Source organism: Miniopterus schreibersii (genome assembly GCF_964146895.1).
Source record: "Miniopterus schreibersii genome assembly, chromosome: 6".
In the NCBI taxonomy this organism is placed as follows: domain Eukaryota; kingdom Metazoa; phylum Chordata; class Mammalia; order Chiroptera; family Miniopteridae; genus Miniopterus; species Miniopterus schreibersii.
This window is the reverse complement of record NC_138107.1, coordinates 30,732,118-30,750,020: the sequence shown is the minus strand read 5'-3', so window position 1 is coordinate 30,750,020 and position 17,903 is coordinate 30,732,118. Positions and strand designations below refer to the sequence as shown.

General features: G+C 34.1%; 1 protein-coding gene across 2 annotated transcripts in view; it reads right to left on the bottom strand.

Annotated features, from left to right (window-relative positions):
- SMAP1 (small ArfGAP 1) overlaps positions 1-17,903 on the bottom strand; it is a 109,660-nt gene that overhangs the window by 34,345 nt on the left and 57,412 nt on the right. The window contains exons 5-6 of one of the 2 annotated variants that reach the window (XM_081139460.1): positions 14,579-14,659; positions 10,929-11,009 (exon numbers count right to left, since the gene is read on the bottom strand). In XM_081139460.1, the coding sequence (XP_080995586.1) occupies positions 10,929-11,009; positions 14,579-14,659 (162 nt within the window). The remainder of the gene's footprint in view (positions 1-10,928; positions 11,010-14,578; positions 14,660-17,903) is intronic. The other variant, XM_081139461.1, reaches the window with a different exon arrangement.

Below are 17,903 nucleotides of genomic sequence, written 5' to 3'. Positions count from 1 at the left end.
AATGTCACTCTTTGAATCCTCTATTTCTCCTTTGTATAATGACTATCTTAAAACTATCTATGGTTACTGTGAGAATTAATTAGCACACACAAAATGCTTGGCACAATTCATGGCACTTAGAAGATATTTATTTAATCCCTTGACCTTTCTCCCTTCTTTCTTTCTCCGCTTTTGGCTGTAACAGTAATACACTGAGAGGCCACAGAGCACACTGGCTTAGAGCATACACTTTGAAGGCAGAATGTTCAGATTCAAATCTTGGCTTGGCTACTCAATAGCTGTGTGATCATGAATAAATGACCAAGCCTGTGTCTCTCAGGTTCTCATCAGTAAATGAGGATAAAAGTATCCACCTCATGGAGTTGCTGTGAGGACTATAATCCACTGGAATTAAAAATGGTATTCAAAGTGTGTGGACATTTTTTTTGAACACTTTGTATAAAGGATTTAGAACAATGGCTAATGGCTGGTATAGTTAAGCATCAAGTAAGCACTTACTATTTTTATTACTTTCTTAGACCCATCAAATCTAATTGCTGGCCCTTCCAACCTGGCTATAACAATAGTTTTGTTTGTTTGTAGGGTTTTTTTGTTAATCCTCACTCAAGGATATTTTTCAATAGATTTTGAGAGAGAGTGGGTGGGAGGGAGGGAGAGGAGAGAAAGAGGGGGGAGGGAGGGGGGAAAGAGAGAAACATCGATATGAGAGAGACACATCGACTGGTTGTCTCCCGCACACACCCAAACCAAGTACACACCTGTAACCCAGGTACGTGCCCTTGACTGGGAATTGAACCCACAACCCTTTGGTGCACGGGGAGACACTCTACCCACTAAGCAACACTGGCCTGGCTTGGCTGCAACATTCTTAAGCATAGGTTTTAACTTAGTAAAACTACCTTTCATCAGAGCATTTATTGAGGACATATTTTTCTGATTTTCTATTAAAGGAAATTTATAATCTACTATGAGGAACTGTAAAGATTGCATGCTTACTGAACAAAAGTCTTCCTTTCTTTCATTAAATAGGAAATGAAAGTTTTGCACATGAAGTAATTGGATTTCTTCCCTCTTTATTGTCTCACTTGCAATACAGCTTTAAATGACTGTGAAAACATTTAGAAATTCCATGAAGGAAAAAAAAATGTTGCAATTTACTACAAGCCTGTCATAGAACCTGAAATACGGTTTTCTGCCACAACTTATACACTCTTTCTCGCCACAGTTTACTTTAATAATGGACAAATATTAAAAAGCTATTACAACTTCAGCTGGTTCCCTTTTCTTTTAGGGTTGAGAGCATTTCAGTATACAGTTATTTAACTATACTATCATCTTGTGATTGCTTTCTGTAAGACAGTAATTCTTATTTTAGCTACTCAATTCTTTCTCTTTTAAACTAGGTAAAACAGGTGAGAAGAAAACCATCTTGGCTGAAAGAACTTTCATAAAGTAGTCACAATTGTTTCAAGCTATTTAAATCACTTATTCATTTAAAGATAACATCTTAATTGCTGGGATATCCTGTATACTAAATTAGCACCAATCAATAAAAATATTAGTTTCTATACCCACCAGATTCTTAAATAACAAAACCAAGTTTTTGTGAAAATGCAAAGCAACTGTAACTATCATACAATCTGAAGAGAATATAAATTGGTAAAATCACTATGAAAAACTAAAGTTGGACATATATATTCCCTATGACCCAGCATTTCTACTTTTAGGTATACACCCAATAAGCTATGTGTATATGTTTATTAAAAGGCATGTACAAGAATGTTCATAGTGGCTTTACTCATCAAAGTCCTAAACCAAAAACTACTTGTGTCAACCAACAGTAGAACGGAAAAAATTAAGTATGGTACAGGTAGACAAGAAAAGAACACACAAAAATATAGATGAATCTCACAGACATGATTAGCAAAAGACACCAGACACAGAAAAAGTAGGTGCTGTATGATTTCTTTTACATAAAATTAAAAGCAGGTAAAATGTATCTATATTGACAGAAATCTAGTGATTAACTTTGGGAGAATGCTGAATAGAAGGACCAAGAAAGTGAGAGGTGCTAGCAATGTTTTGAATAGTGATCTGTGCATTGGTAGCACTAGTGTATATATCTGTAAAAATTCACTAAGATATAAACTCAAGATCTATATGTCATACTTCAATAAAAGGGTTAAGAAATTAAAAGAACTAGTTTAACTTCTGAAATGAAATCTCTATGAAGTTACAAAATGTCACTTTCAGATAGATAGATAATTGCTTACGATATAAATACTGTACAAGTTTTTAAAATTCCCTTAATTATTCCTTTAAAAATAGGACATCTTGAGCCCTGGCTGGGTAGTTCAGCTGGTTAGTGTGTCATCCGATACGCCAAGGTTGTGAGTTCCATCCCCCATCAGAGCACTTATGAGAATCAATCAATGAATGCATAAATAAGTGGAACAACAAACTGATGTTTCTCTCCTACCTCTCTCCCTCCCTCCCTTCCCTTTCCCCTCCTCTATCTCTCAAATCAATAAATAAAAATTTAAAAAATATAGGACATCTTGAAAACAAGACATCCCAACAGCAATTTCAAGTGCCATCTTGAGTGACATTTTGTAACATTGGTTTTACTGAGAAAAAGAATAGACAAGTCAAACTTTAGACTCTAAGGACTAAATCCGGCAGCTATTGATTGATTACTCCCTTAAACTACAGTTAGTGGTTGTATTGATTAGCTCACTTATATGTGGTAGTTTAGCCTATTTAAAAAAGAGAGTCTGGAGATTTAAGGATTATTCCACTGTGGTGAAAAGCTGACTTCTAAATAATGCTTATTTATAAGAAAGTAACCTAACTCACTCTGTATAATTAAGTGGGGGAAAATAACAAAAATATCTGCTAGGTTTTCCTGGACAAAAATTCTATCACTAGCTCAAAATTCCTTTAATGATATATAAAATTTTCACAGTTTTTCTCTAGTATTTGTACCAAGTCATACCATGTCTATCCCATCAAATCAAACAGCTTTCTTCTCTCTCTCCCCTCTTTACAAAGCTCATAACATCAGTTTAAACTTTTTTCTTAAATTTTACTGTATAGAAAAGTGGCATAAAAATCTATAAACAATAATTCTATACGATATTGCTTATACTGGATAAATTTCTATTTGGTATCTTAGCTCAAGTTTATTTAATTAAAAAAAAAAAAAAAAGGTATCCTTTAAATTAGTTTTGTTTTCACTTATACTGTTAGCCAACATGGCTCCAGAACTCATCCTTAATCAGTCTTTTAGCTTCAAACACATGACAAAGTATTAAGTGAAAAAACTCTTAGGGCTAAGACAAGTTTTTCCAAAATATCTTAAGTAGAGGCATGTTACTGCCAATTTAGCAGAATGTTCTTTTCTTATTAGCAGAGTTTAGATTTAAGTAACAATGTATGCGGCACCTTATTTCTAAATCTTAAAAACATTAATATTGTTCTAATGTGACTTCAACATACTATTCTGTTCCAATAAAAACTGTATCAAGGAGTCTCCCTTTAGTGGTAATTTAACCTTCAGTTTATCAGGATAAACAGCTCTTACCATTTACCATATGGGTCTAAGCAACCCTTTTTATTTCTTTATATTTTCAAGTCATTTTATGCTTACTTTAGAGAAGAATACAGGGAGAGTGAAAACCTACATTAAATTTCAAGAAATGAAACACAGAAAACTGAAATCTTAATTCTATAAGTTTCTGGCTTTGAGAGTATATAGACCTGAAATGGGCAATATTCTTTGAATGAAACATGCATTAACATGGAACTTATCTGTTTTGTAAATACTGATTTCAGATTTCAAATTTCTCTCTAGTAAACAGCTACATCTAGTTTGTCTGATTCTTGAATCATTAACATATTACACTTTTAAAAACTCTGACAGCTAATAATTTGTGGAAGAGAGAATGGCCATTTCTTTGCTCTGCAACTGCAACAAAAAATATATATTGCAAGAAAAGAATAAGGTACTGTCATACTCTCTGACATGGATGAATCTTAAAAATCTTATGCTAAGTGAAAAAAAGCCATTCACAAAATACCATATTATAAGATAGCATTTATATGAAATGTCCATTGTAGACAAATCCAGAGACAGAAAGATCAGTGGTTGCCAGAAAGAGTGACTGCTAATTGCCATGGGGTTTCTTTTGGGGGTGATGATGAAAGTGTCCTAAAATTGGACAGTGGTGATGGTTGTGCAACTCTAATAATATACTAAAAACCACTGAGTTTTACATGTTAATGGGTGAATTTTATAAAATGTGAATTATATCTCAATAAAGCTGTTATTTAAAAATAACATGGTAGAAAACTTCATAACTGGAAAATGTTATTAGAATGGTTTTTCCACAAATTGGAAATAAAAAAACTACCATAATTATACTTTAGTAGTAAATATTTCAATCCAGTTTGAGGAATGCCAACATTCTATGAGGACAGTCTCCTACTACTACAGATCTAGTGTCCTTTAGCCTAGTTACTCTTCTTTCTCTGAAAGAAAGAGGGTTAGAAGGCCAGGAAGGAAGAAAGAGAAGATTGGGGAATGCAAGGTCTGATAAACAAACCTCTCCCACCTCAGCATCTTACACCAAAAGCCAAGAGTATCTCCCAGATACCAATTCCAAAAAGAAATCTGTTATAATCGTCCTCTGTTCTGTTTGCAAATACATCTGTATGTGGCAAAACAGCACAATATGAAAACCACAGCAATACAGTTTCATTATAAACAAGATCTGAATATACCCTATCAATATTTAATGTATTAGGCTCAGTAATTCATCTCATGGCACACATAAACTAATAACTAAAATTCTGTGGCACACCAAAAAATACATTTTTTTGCCAGTCTGACAAAAAAATAAGTATAATTTTGATTGATTTATAAAATAATAATAGTAATTACCTACCCTTTTTGCTCCAAAGTGACTTTTAAAAAAATTACGTGCCTATATTTATCGATAAGGATTTCTAGTACCAAGAATTAACCAGACACAACCTTATTATGCGATGTGACCAATAAGATACAACTCTATTATATAACCTATATATTTATGGTTCAAGACAGGGCATTCATACTGCTGCCAACAGTTCAACACAGTGTGAATGCCCTGTTGTGTTGGCTGTTGTCAGTTTTTTATTTGACAATCTAAGGGAAAACAGGTAAGTGCCCCTGACTAAATAGTTAGATACTGCACGTTTTAAAAATTCAGCACACGGGTGTGCCGTGGCACACTGGTTGAAAATTGCTGTACTAGCTTTTTAAAAACATAGGATTTAGAAAGGGGGGAATGTGAAAATAATGGAGAAACGGAAACAGGAATAAAAACCTACTCCCTGTGATTCCTGAGCAGCAGGTCTCAAATCTGATAAGGTCAACTGTTGGCTATTCAGTTTGGTGAGACATTTTTTTCAACTCAGAGAACAGTAAACTTATGGAGATCTAAATTGAAATCTACAATCTGTTCTTGATTTGCTATCACCAGTCATAACTTTTTTATATAAAATGACAGGTACAGAGAGTAAACAATTTAAATCTGAGAAAACTATGTATTATATATGGACAATGAGAACCCCTAGAACCTATAATATGGAAATACCCTTTTCCACTTAAAGGAACCAGGATTCCCTAGCAAAACAGCTGATGACAGGTCTGGGGCAGGCAATGTACAACGTGAGTTTAAAACAGTTATTATTAGAATTGTACAACCATCACCACTGTCCAATAGAGGAAGAAAAACTAAAACTAATATATGAATTCTTTACATTTAGAAAATGTATTATAATTTAAAAAACATAACATTAACATTTAATTATTCTGAGTAGTTTATCACATAGTGTGTAAATGGTGGAGAAAAGCATCTAAGAACATTAGATGTATTCATTGAAACATGTTATATAAATATATTTGTATAACTTAAGCCCATTTTATTTTCAATTCATTATTGTTCCCACTTGTAAGAATGCCATAATAAATGGGAAGATAAAATATCCGTATTCTCATCTGTTAATTGGTGGCTGAGCATTACTCACTTGGACAAGCAGACGTTTTCTCAGTACTCTTTAGTACACTGTGACTTACCAGTCTAGTGCCTATGACTTTCCCCTCCCACACCACCACAGGTCAGTACAACTTATTACCATTACTGGTAAAATAAATCAATACCTTGTTTTAAAAGTTTAAATGTCATATTAAAAAATATTTTCTGAAACAGTATAAGAAAAAAGATTATAACTCAGATAAACACAACATTCAGCTAAAAGGTAGCTAAAATATTTGCCATAATTCATGTATCTCAATAACATGACAATAATAAAATTGTTATAGTATAAAATTCATTAAAATTGGGTTATAAAGATGAAGCTGTATATGTTTACAGAGTACCTTTAAAAATTTATTAACTTTTAAATATGGTAAAATGCTTTTTAACTGTAGAGTTCACTAGCATTAAGTATATTCACACTGATGTGCAACCATCGTAACCATCTATCTTCAGAATCTTTTCATCTTGCAAAACTGAAACCCTGTATCCATTAAACAATAACTGCTCATTTCTCTGCCACCCACCCCACCCCCAATCTACTGGCAACCACCATTCTACTTTCTGTCTCTATGAATCTGACTATTCTAGCCTCTCTTAGGTATGTTATACAGGTGCCTAGAAGTGAAATCATATATTATTTGTCCTTTTGCAGTTTAGCTTATTTCACTTAGTATAATGTCTTCAAGAATTATTCATGCTGTACTTTGTGTCAGAATTTCCTGCCTTTATAAGGCTGAATAATATTCCATTGTATGTATATATCACATTTTGTTTATTCTCCCACTGATAGACATTTAGGTCTTTTCCAATGTTTGGTCATTGCAAAATATGCTGCTATAAATATTAGTGTACAAATATCTGTTTTGAGTCTTCTTTCAATTTTGCAGGTATATACCCAGAAGTGAAATTGCTAGATCATATGGTAATTATATGTTTACTTTTCTGAATAACCATCACACCTTTTTTCACAGCAGCTGCACCATTTTACATTCACAGCAACAATGCACAAGGGTTCCAATTTCTCCACTTCCTCATTAACACTTGTTATTTTGTTTGTTTTTATAAGTAGTCATAGTAGCGAGTGTGAGGTACAAAGTACCTTTTTGAAATCCAAAAAACTTTTCACTTCCATCTATATTTAAAACTGTCATAAAATAAGCTAGAAATTTAGAAAATATAAAACCATATTAATGCAGTCCATATCATATACTAAACCTTATGGTAATACCAGTATTACCATAAAATGCTCATTATATAATATTAAATGGGGGATGAGAGAACAAAAACATAAAAACAATACAGTCTACACAGAAAAAAATGAACTGGAAGAAAAAAACTAAAATGTTAAAAGTGGTGAGACTCTGGATAGCAAAATGACAGGTGATTATAAAAACTGGTTTTCCTTTATACATTTTCTTGTATTTCCATGATTTTTATAAATAAGAAAAAATGGCCATAAAAAGAAACGAGGCTGAATACAATGATAAAGATTTAGAAGGAGTTGTAGACTTGGTTGGGTGGAAAGAAGAGGCACTGGGGGTGGGAGGAGATGGCTATAGAACCAAATCAGTTGAGACAAAAATAAGAATGGCATGTTCAGAAGACAATATCTACTCAGTTTCCCTGGAAATTGTATAGATTTGGGAAGAGATTAACTAAAATAAAAAATGAAAACAGGTTATGGCCAGACTGTGAAGGGCTTAGCCACTTTTACTTTATTATAATCAATTAGACTTATCTCTTAATTTTTCCCAATGTTCAGGCCCCGCTAAATTTTGATGAATTTGGAATCCTTTTCTGCCTCCAGTTCTTCTGGCGCTGTAATATTTTGAAATAAATGCAGCAATCTAGACAAATAATTGTAAGAACCACAAAAGTGTATTCCAGAAGACAATAAAGTTTATGGCTGTAGGGTCAATGCTTTCTGTGGCTCAAGACTATGTATCTAATCAAATTTTTAATCCTAACACCCTATTTTATTCTGCCTCCAAATGCAGATGGTTCTAATCAAATAGGAATTGGATGAAAAGAATTGTGATTTTAAAAGATAAACCTGACTTTGGATAATTTCTAATTACGAACATGGCTGATTTTGGTTTTAACTGATCTTATATTTTATGTCCCACTTAATGGCATTATCATAAACTTTTTTTCATATACATAACTATATTATTTCCTTTCAGCATTTTAGTAAAACTGCTAAGAAAAGGATTTGTGTCCATACCCAAGAGAAGCCTTTCTCTCACTGGTGCTCTTCAGTGAGTCACCCAGCAGACAGGCTTTCACCCAGTTTCATGGATCTAGAATTCGAATCAGCAATTCTGCAGTGAGGAACAATTAACTGAATAAGCTATAACTATGACCACCACGATTGACCCTTACCCCCCAAAAAAGGTTGACTAATAAAAGCAAAACACAAGAATATTTGCAGTATTATTTCATTCCTACGTTCAAAAAAGAGGGGGAAAAACCAACCTTACTTAGAAATGCATGCAGAGAAGGTGAAACTACTTCTACAATGCAAGAAAATGATTATCTCTGGGAGAAGGAAAGTGATTTTTTTCATGGGAAGAGTTATAGGGGGCAACTTATGGAATGCTGGCATGTTCTACTTCCTGATTTAGGTGGTAGATATATGGTGGTCACTTTATATATAAGTTGTACATATATAATTGTACATATAAGTTGCACTCCTAGAACAGTTCCTGGTATATAGCAGATGGTCAATAGAGCCAGCTATTACTTATGATGATGATTATTCTGGTTACTACTGCTACTACAGAGTGGGGCAAAAGTAGGTTTGTAGTTGTATGTAAAATAATACAATGATAATAATATAAGAATAAACTCTGTTCCATGTACTCACAACTGTAAACCTACTTTTCCCCATCCTATATTTTCATTGATATTACCACTAATTTCTGCTCTATAGATTGATTCCATACACTCTCTGAAAAATAATAGCTCAGAACATACAGAAAAATGTGTATATGTGAAGCAAATCTTCTTTATTTGTGCTATTTTTCTTTCAGTTTCTCCACTGTTATACTTTTAAATATCTTTCTTTTTATACACTCTGTACTATCTTGACACAAAACTTTGATAGGAACTAAAGTTTTCCCCTCTATGTGATTATTCTTTCAACAGGCTTCCACCATGAGCAGTAGGAGGTCTCAACCTCTGCAGATTGAGCAAGAATAACAGATGAGGTGTGACCTGGATTTAATAAAACCTAAGTACTTAAAGGAAACAGTGAGCAGAATTTTGAGGAAAGGGAAAGTGTATCTAGTTGGGATGTTTAGAGGGGATTCATGGAAACATTGGAATGAGTAAGCTTTAGGTGAGAGGTGGGGAGAGGAAAGGACATTCTTGGCAAAGCAATTTAAAGAAGGAAAGTTTGTTTAGGTGACAATAGACAAGTCTGACTGGTATGGAGAATGGAAGGAGAATGCTAGGAAGGCAGGTGAAGAGTCAGATGGTGGAGAGAACTGACTGCTACATGAATTGAGGAGTCTTGGGATGCTTGGTATATCTTAACTTGCTGAAGGCTTGTTTATAACTCTTTGAAGGTAGAGACTGCTCTAACAAATGACAGAAAAAGAACCAGTACATATTGGCATTGTACACTTTAAATGGATGCACCTTGTAGTTACGTAATTTATACACTGATAAAGTCCATTTTTAAAATTTCAACAACAAAATCAAGAATGCTCCCTTTACTGACAATCCCCCTACCATGCTTCCATAGTTATATATGGTGAAATGCATTCAAAGCTAAGCAGCCATAATTATTTACAAAAATCTAATGTTCTCTCTACCTCTAGTTTGCCTAGTCATGTCTATCCTGCAGATCACAGCCAAAATAATCTTCCGAAAGAACCCTTGTGAATTAGGTGTATCATCTACTTTAGAAACTTTAAAAATGTTTCCCACAGCCTTTCCGCCAAAAAAGAATCAAACTGGACTTTAAGGACTTTTACAATTTAAGTTCAATCTACCCTTCTGGTCTAATTTTTCACTACTTTCTATCATAGACATGTATCTTCAAACTCTACTAGTCCTCTTTTTCTAAACATACTCTGTTTCCAGCTTCCATGCCTGTCCTCAAGGTGTTCTCTCCAAATGATACACTCCTGCCTTCCACCTTATCTACGTACCTCCAAAATCTATCTCAAATGCTAACTTTAAGCATGGAGTCTTTTCTGAAAGCCCCTTCGGGTATGATCTTTTCATTCTTTAAACTTTACTGAAGTTTGTGTATGAAAGCTAAAACACCATTCTTTTTTTTTAAGCAAATATCTAGCTAGCAAGCTTTACTTTTTTATAAAATGAGAGAGTAAAACTAAACTGTCTGAATTCTTAAAACTTCTAAGTGACCAATGCAGGTTTTGGAAGCAGAATTTAGAGTATATATGATCTGAGACTCTCTTTTATTATTCATATGAGAAGACAAGTTCTGAGCTGAAACTCTTCACCTCCTGATTGGCGAGACAGGGTCTGGAGAGTTAAAAGGCTGGACCCATCAACTGGTGAATTTTGATGGCTCATACATGTTGGTTTCTAACTTATTAACTATAAAACACCATTCTTTATGTCATTAATAAGGGAATACTTGTCCTGGAGGAACTCACATCATCTATACCCACACATAAGTAACTGACTATAAATCATATGGAACAAGCTATTAGGACATACTTAGCCATACTTAGCACACAGTATTCACTCAACAAATACTTGCTGAAAGAATGACTGTTTGCATATTATGAATATCCCAAAGCTCATGCAACATATCTAAGTATACAAATAAGATGGTAGTCTTTACAGATTTGGAGGGGGGGAAAAGTTTACCTTTTCAGTTGTAAGAGGTTTTGCAGGCTTTTCTGGTTCCTTTTCTCTCTTTTTCTCATCCTTTTTTTTTTCCTTTTCTTTCTAAAACATATCCCAAAGTTTTGGTAAGTATACTTTTAAAAAAATGTCAGCTGTTAACTCATTTTTATTTTATTAGTTCAACTTGTCATTTGAGAAAGTTACAAATTTTCAATGATGACAATATCTGGTGATACTGAAATATAAAAGTAAACAGCAAATTCATACTCTCACTGAGGTTAGAGGCTGATAACACAATAAGGAATATCTTTTCTTGGCCCTGGGCAGTAGCTCAGTTGGTCAGAGCATCGTCCTAATACACCAAGGTTGTGGGTCCCATCTCTGGTCAGGGCACATACAAGAAGCAACCAATGAATGCATAAATAAGTTTCACTCTCTCCCATGCACACATGCTCTCTAAAAATAAATAACAAAAAATTTTTAAAAGAATATCTTTTCTTAAAAAAGCTAAAATGCAGGTGAGATAATTTAGAACTTCTTTGATATTTTAGAGTTTGTGTAATTTAACAAATGAGACCTCTATTCAATAAACTCTCACTGCATCTTTACATAAGATTAAGCTTCCTAATAGCAACCACAAAGTTGAAATTTGAACAAGAAGAAAAAGTAAACTAACTAATCAGTACAATTCCTATCACACAAATACAGACAGATTATATTACATAAACATAAGGAGAAAAAGGTACAGCACAATCACTTCAATTTTTTAAAATATCACAAAACATTTTCAGTCTACTACCACAGTATTGTGGTTTTTAACAAGGCAAATACAATTATTTTATCATGAAAAGAAAAGCCACGTTAAATACAGTGCTTTGAGACCAGAGCCAACTTACTAGTTAGTGTAATTCAACAGTCAAGGTAAACTATAATGGTATTATGATGTTCACAATTAGCATTTTCAAGAAGGATAAAACAAAATAGAATATAAAAACTTAAGGGCCACAAACATGCCAAAAAGAGAAAAATGAAATAAAGATTAATATGGATAAATCTTGAGAATATCATGTTAAGTGAAATAAGTCAGAAAGAAAAAGTTAAAAACCATGATTTCACTCATATGTGGGATATAAAACTGAAAGCAACAAATGAATAAACAAGAAAAACAAATAAAACTCACAGACACAGACAATAGTATGGTAGTTACCAGAGGGAAGAGGGAATGAAACGGTAAATTATGGGGGTCAAATATATGGAAATGGAAGATTGGACTTTGGGTGGTAGCCACACAATGCAATATACAGATAATGTATCATAAAGCTGCACATTTAAAACCTATGTAATCTTGTTTCCCAATGTCACCGCAATAAATTTAATTTTAAAAATTCTAAGGAAAAAAGATTAAACACGAGCATTATTCGTAGGCAATAAGAGGGAAGAGATGTGTAGAAACCTAGAATTGAATGACTACTGCAACTGAGCACTGATCTGACCTTAACTTCCTGGCAGTAAACATGAAAATATAAACTGATGAACCTAGGAAAGGCAGGAAAATAATCATACAAAACTTAGTCTAAATGCCTAAAGGTTGCATTTGCACCTGTGACTTTACAATGGTGTTTGATACCACCTCTTTCAAGGCAAGAATTTTTGCTATTTGTAAATCAGAAAAATTAATACTGGCAATTCCTAGGCTATAACATAAGAGATGTAATCAAAGTTTCTATGGGTCAGGCAGTATGATAAGCACCTTATTTTCTAATTTAATTTTTATAACTGTCTGGAAAAAACTGTCATTACTGTCATTTTACAAATGAAGAAACACAGTCTTAAAAAAGTAAGGCACAAAGCAACACAGCTAATCAATGGTAGGGTTGTGGGACAACAGAGCCCAAACTCTTAAGTCTCACTGTCATCCAGTGAAGCACTGCTATTTGGTATTGTTCTTCCTTACAACAGCTAATATTTACTGGTCCCTTACTATTTGCCAAACACTGTTTTGACTCATTTTATCCTAACAACTTTATGAGGTAAATAACAGTATCCCCACTTTATAAGTAAAATATAAGTAAAGAATAAATGAGATGTGTAACAATTCTTTACATATTATAAAATGCTGTTCCCTCCCTACTTCCTTTCCAACCTGGTTCTTTCCTCTGGGCTACAGGACGTGTATATCCAACCACCTACTTAGACACCTGGATGTTCCAATGGTCACTTCACACCCAAGAAATACAACTGTTAATTCATCTCCCTTTCTTTTATCTCTTCAAATCTGTTCCTCCTCTCCTCAGATTCTATCCTTTCTCACTCAGTATCATCACCATCTAACAGATGCTCAAGATAGAAACTGGGAGTCATCAAATCTTCCCAAAGCACCTCCATACTCCATTGATTACTAAATCCCACAGATTCTATCTTTTCAAGATCTCTTAAAACTACACATTCCTTTTCATTCCCTCTGCATCCATTTTGCACATGCTCCCATCACTTTATTCATGGATTATTACAGGTTCTCAAACTTTTTCCACACAACAGCACAAAATTCATTCTCCAGAGACAGTGGAGCCATGTAATGACATGAAAATCAGATCCTGTTACCCCTCTTACCCTTAGAACTCATCATTAAAGCACCAGGGCCTTCAGAATGAACACCAACTTCCTTTAGCAGGCTCACAAGAAGGCTCCTCTCCCACTCCTGTCCCAATTCTATGCACGTTCCAGCCACGCCATTCTACCTGCAAATCCCCAAACATTCCACTCTGCCTACAGGCTTTTTTTCACCACAAGATGCGTTCTCTACTAAGAATGCACTCTCATCCTTACAGCTAATGTTCATTAAGAGTTTAAGATGCATCAAAAGTATGCCTCCTGTACTAACAGCAGCACAGTGAGTGCATGTCAATCACAGCCCACATTATATTGCATTAGAAATCTGTACAGTTATCTAGTTATCTGTTTTTCACCATTAGACTATTAGCTCCTTGAAGTAGGGGCCATATCTTATTTGTCATAGTATCCCCCATGTCTTGTGCACCACTTATCAAGGGGTAGACACAGAAAGTGTTAGTTCAAACAATGTTTCAAACAAATTCATTAAGGTCATGATAACAAATAAAAAATGTAAAAACTTCAAATATGTGTAGGGATAGCTTTAAAAATTCATAATGGTAGTATCATGTACCCTTAACCACCTCTACCCAAACACAGTATAATAATGATGATTTATGATTCTAAACTCATGATTCTATATGACTATTGCTTTAAAAAAAAATTAACTTTCTTCAAGTGATTATAACAGAATCACAGAAAGAAAACATTTTAATCAGATTTTACTAAAAGATCAAAGAATTCAACAGCAATTCTAAAAAAAAAGTTAAGTATAAGGCAGCAATGGAAATAACAAAAAGTTAATTGCTTCTTAAATGTTGAGATATACCTATGGTACCAACAAATCAGTCATTCTGGAATTATATATAGATTAAAGCCCTTTAAGCCTACCTGTGGCATAGGAAAATATTCTAGAAATTGTTGTATTTAACATATTTAATACTGGAGACCATACAAAATTTAAACAACTCTTACAGCGCTCCAAATTATGGCATACTGAGAAAGGAAGTTCATTTACCATTGAACACTACAAAATGCAGCTGGCTAAAACACTACCATACCTCCAATTTGTTTTTCTCAACAGCAGCTTGTAGAGAAGGAGAGGCTACCAAAGGCTGAAGGGGAGCATCAGAGGAGGAAATCTGTGAAACGCAGATGAAAAGTCAGGAGAGAAAAAAACAAAAAGAAGGTAATCAGAACTGATAGGTACAGGAAACAAAGAAACAAACAAAAAACATGTATTTCTGAGATATAGAAGTCTTCAGAGTATGTTAACAAAGGAAAATAATGCATCAAGAAGAATGTACTGCTTTTTTTAAAATTTCCACATAAAATTTCTTAAAATATTTATTACAGAATAGTGTATGACTGTATGATTTAAAATGGATTTCACTAGGATATAAAATTTTAAATGTACTACAACAAGGTCATAACAAAAGTATTTAAAACATAATTAAGCTTCTCCAGTTTACTACTGAAATACTAATTCATGGAAACATATTGTCCCAAGTAGCAGGAAAGTACAAATGAGGTTTTTGTGGTTTTTTTAAAAACTTATAATAACCATTTTAAGAATGGAAAATAAAAAGATCTAAAGTAGGTAAAATTAAAGTTTTAGTCAACTGTTTAAGAAAACAGGAAAAAGAGCTGGGAGAAAAAGGTGGATCAATGTACTATAACAGCAAAGCAGCAGAAGGATTTATAAAGCCATTTATATACTTCCTTTAAGATCAGTACACACAAACACCATTTCCAGTGCTGTACTTGCTGAATTACCCCAAAGCATTATGACACAGTTAGTTATATATGCAGCAGAGGCAATTCATACATGAGAAAGGATTTCATCTAAAAGCCTTCTCACACATCTTCCTACTCAATTTCTACATACGTAGTTGATCACTTAAATGGACACATTATCTTCCTGCTCTCTTTACTGCCAAAATATAACTGAAATACATTTAAGAAACGCATAGATCTTTGGAGTCATATTACCCTATCATATCAATAGTGCCTATGAGGTATTTTTAATAAAAGGTACTACTATAGAAAGGTCATTATGCAATATCAACATAACATTGTGAGATGACAAGTCCTCATTCAATCTGCTTGTTATTTAGTTATGGCTGCAATTCTTGAATCACAATCTGAGACCATAAACTTGAGGGGTTTTTTCCTTGTACATTGTTTGTTGGCTATTATATTTCCATTTAGTGACTACTAATGGAAATTAAACATAGAAGAAAATATCTAAGAAGCCAAACAGCATCTTAAAACATGACTACAAAGCTGGTTTATCCCACTGGACATTTACTTACAAGAGATCTTTAATTGCTATTTTACATAGAAAACAAAAGATAAAGAAAAAAGCACATAAAATCATGATGATAATCTATATCATAAAGAGACCTTTTTGCCCAAACTCATGCAAGAGCTGAACATAAAACTATAAAAGAGGAAGGGGAGCATTTATTGCCAGGGTTACTAATGAAAGATAATTCATTGTAAAAGTGTTTGTTCTCCTTTAGAGAAGAGATAAACTGATTTGACCACTTTTAAAACTCAGAGGCAGGAATATAGGGCCTAATCAGATGGGCCCTTCCCTAAATAAGAGATATATAACGCGTGAGAGAAATTCTCCAACTGACCTTGAAGAAGCAAGCTGCCCTGTTGTAAGACAACGGCGCTGATCTGGCAAGGACCTGAGGGTGGCCCCCAGAAACTACGAGTAGTCCCCATCCGACAGTTAGCAAGAACACAAAACCTCAGTCATATAGCCACAAGAAAATGAATTTCAACAACCGTGAGCTTGGAAGAAGACACTGAGCCTCACATAAGATTAAGATTGCACCACGGCCAACTCTTTGATTTCAGTCTGGAGATATCCAGAGCTGGGAACCCAGCTAATCCATGCCCAGACTCTTGACTAATAGAACCTGTAAAATGGTAAGTCACTAAGTTTCTAGCAATTTATTAAGTGGCAAAAGAAAATTAATCCAATAATCATCCCTTAATAAAAAATCCTAAGCAGTTTGGCATTCAAGTCCTCTAAACAATCGCTATTTGCCTCTCAAGACTGATTTCCTCATACACTTATTCTCTCATCATCTACCCACTCTGGAGAGCCTTCCTACACACTTACTAGACAAGACAGTCTGTGGACTACTCACCAAACCCAAACACCAAATAATGGACTTGAACTCTTTCCTCTTCATCTAATTTTAGCACAGCTGGGATAAAATGTCCCTTCAGCCAGAAATGTCCTTCCCGTATTATCAACACTCGTCCTAATTCTCTGAAATCTTACTTCTCTATTAAGGATAACCTGAAACATACCTTCTTTAAAAATACTCCTAGAGGAAATTAATGCTACCTAAATTCTGTGTTCCTGTAACACTTTTATTCTTCTGTCGTAAGTTAACACATTCTGGTCACTGTACATGTACGCACTGATAATTTTTGAGGGTAAGCTACTTTTGAACAAAGATTATAACATTTGAATCTCAGTGTCTTGCAGATGGTATACATTCAGTAACGTTTGTGGTTAATGACTAAATGAACAAAAAAGGGAAGGAACAATCCAAGGGAACTGCAACAACCAATCTCTGTCACTCCAAATCTAGTATCAAAATAAGACGATAGCACAGATCTCAAAAGTGAGGGAGGGGAAATGGTTAGGACTGATATGAATGACGGTTGATATGATATCCTCACATTGGTGTCCAGCACCATGCAGTTACTTTAAAAGATGCGAGATATATATACACACACACATATATATGTATGTGTATGTATGTGTGTATATGTATGTGTGTATATATGTATGTATATATAAACATATCTTTTTTCATTTGTTTGAAGTTACAAATCAGTAAAAATTCTAGAAAAAACGTTTTATTTGGAACATATTTTCCTTTCTTTTTGTTTTTATCTGAACTTCACACTTCCCCTTTAAGCCTTCTTCCTTAATTCATGCTTATGGTACTACTACACAGCACTCAAAAATCATATGGCCTATACCACAAACTCCCTCCATAAAAGTGCCACATAAACCCTCCCAACTTGCTCAGAAGCATCCTGTTTACACGACCAAACACCATATTTATTAACAGTTCACTGAAGCCACTCTTCACAAGACAAATAAATCCCTAGGGGTAAAGTAGGTACCATCCTAGGCCCTTTTATACTCTATATGGTGGATTCACATGGGGCGTAGTTCACAAACACATTAAATGGCCTGGGAGGCAGGAGGAAAATATTTTAGGAAAAAAAGGAAAACTCTTTGCCACTGTTCTGTTGTAGTTTATTGCTTTTTATTTTACCACAACATTCTAAAATGTTTATGTTCAGAAGGGTAAAAATTTATCAATTTATTAAAGGATTAAAAAA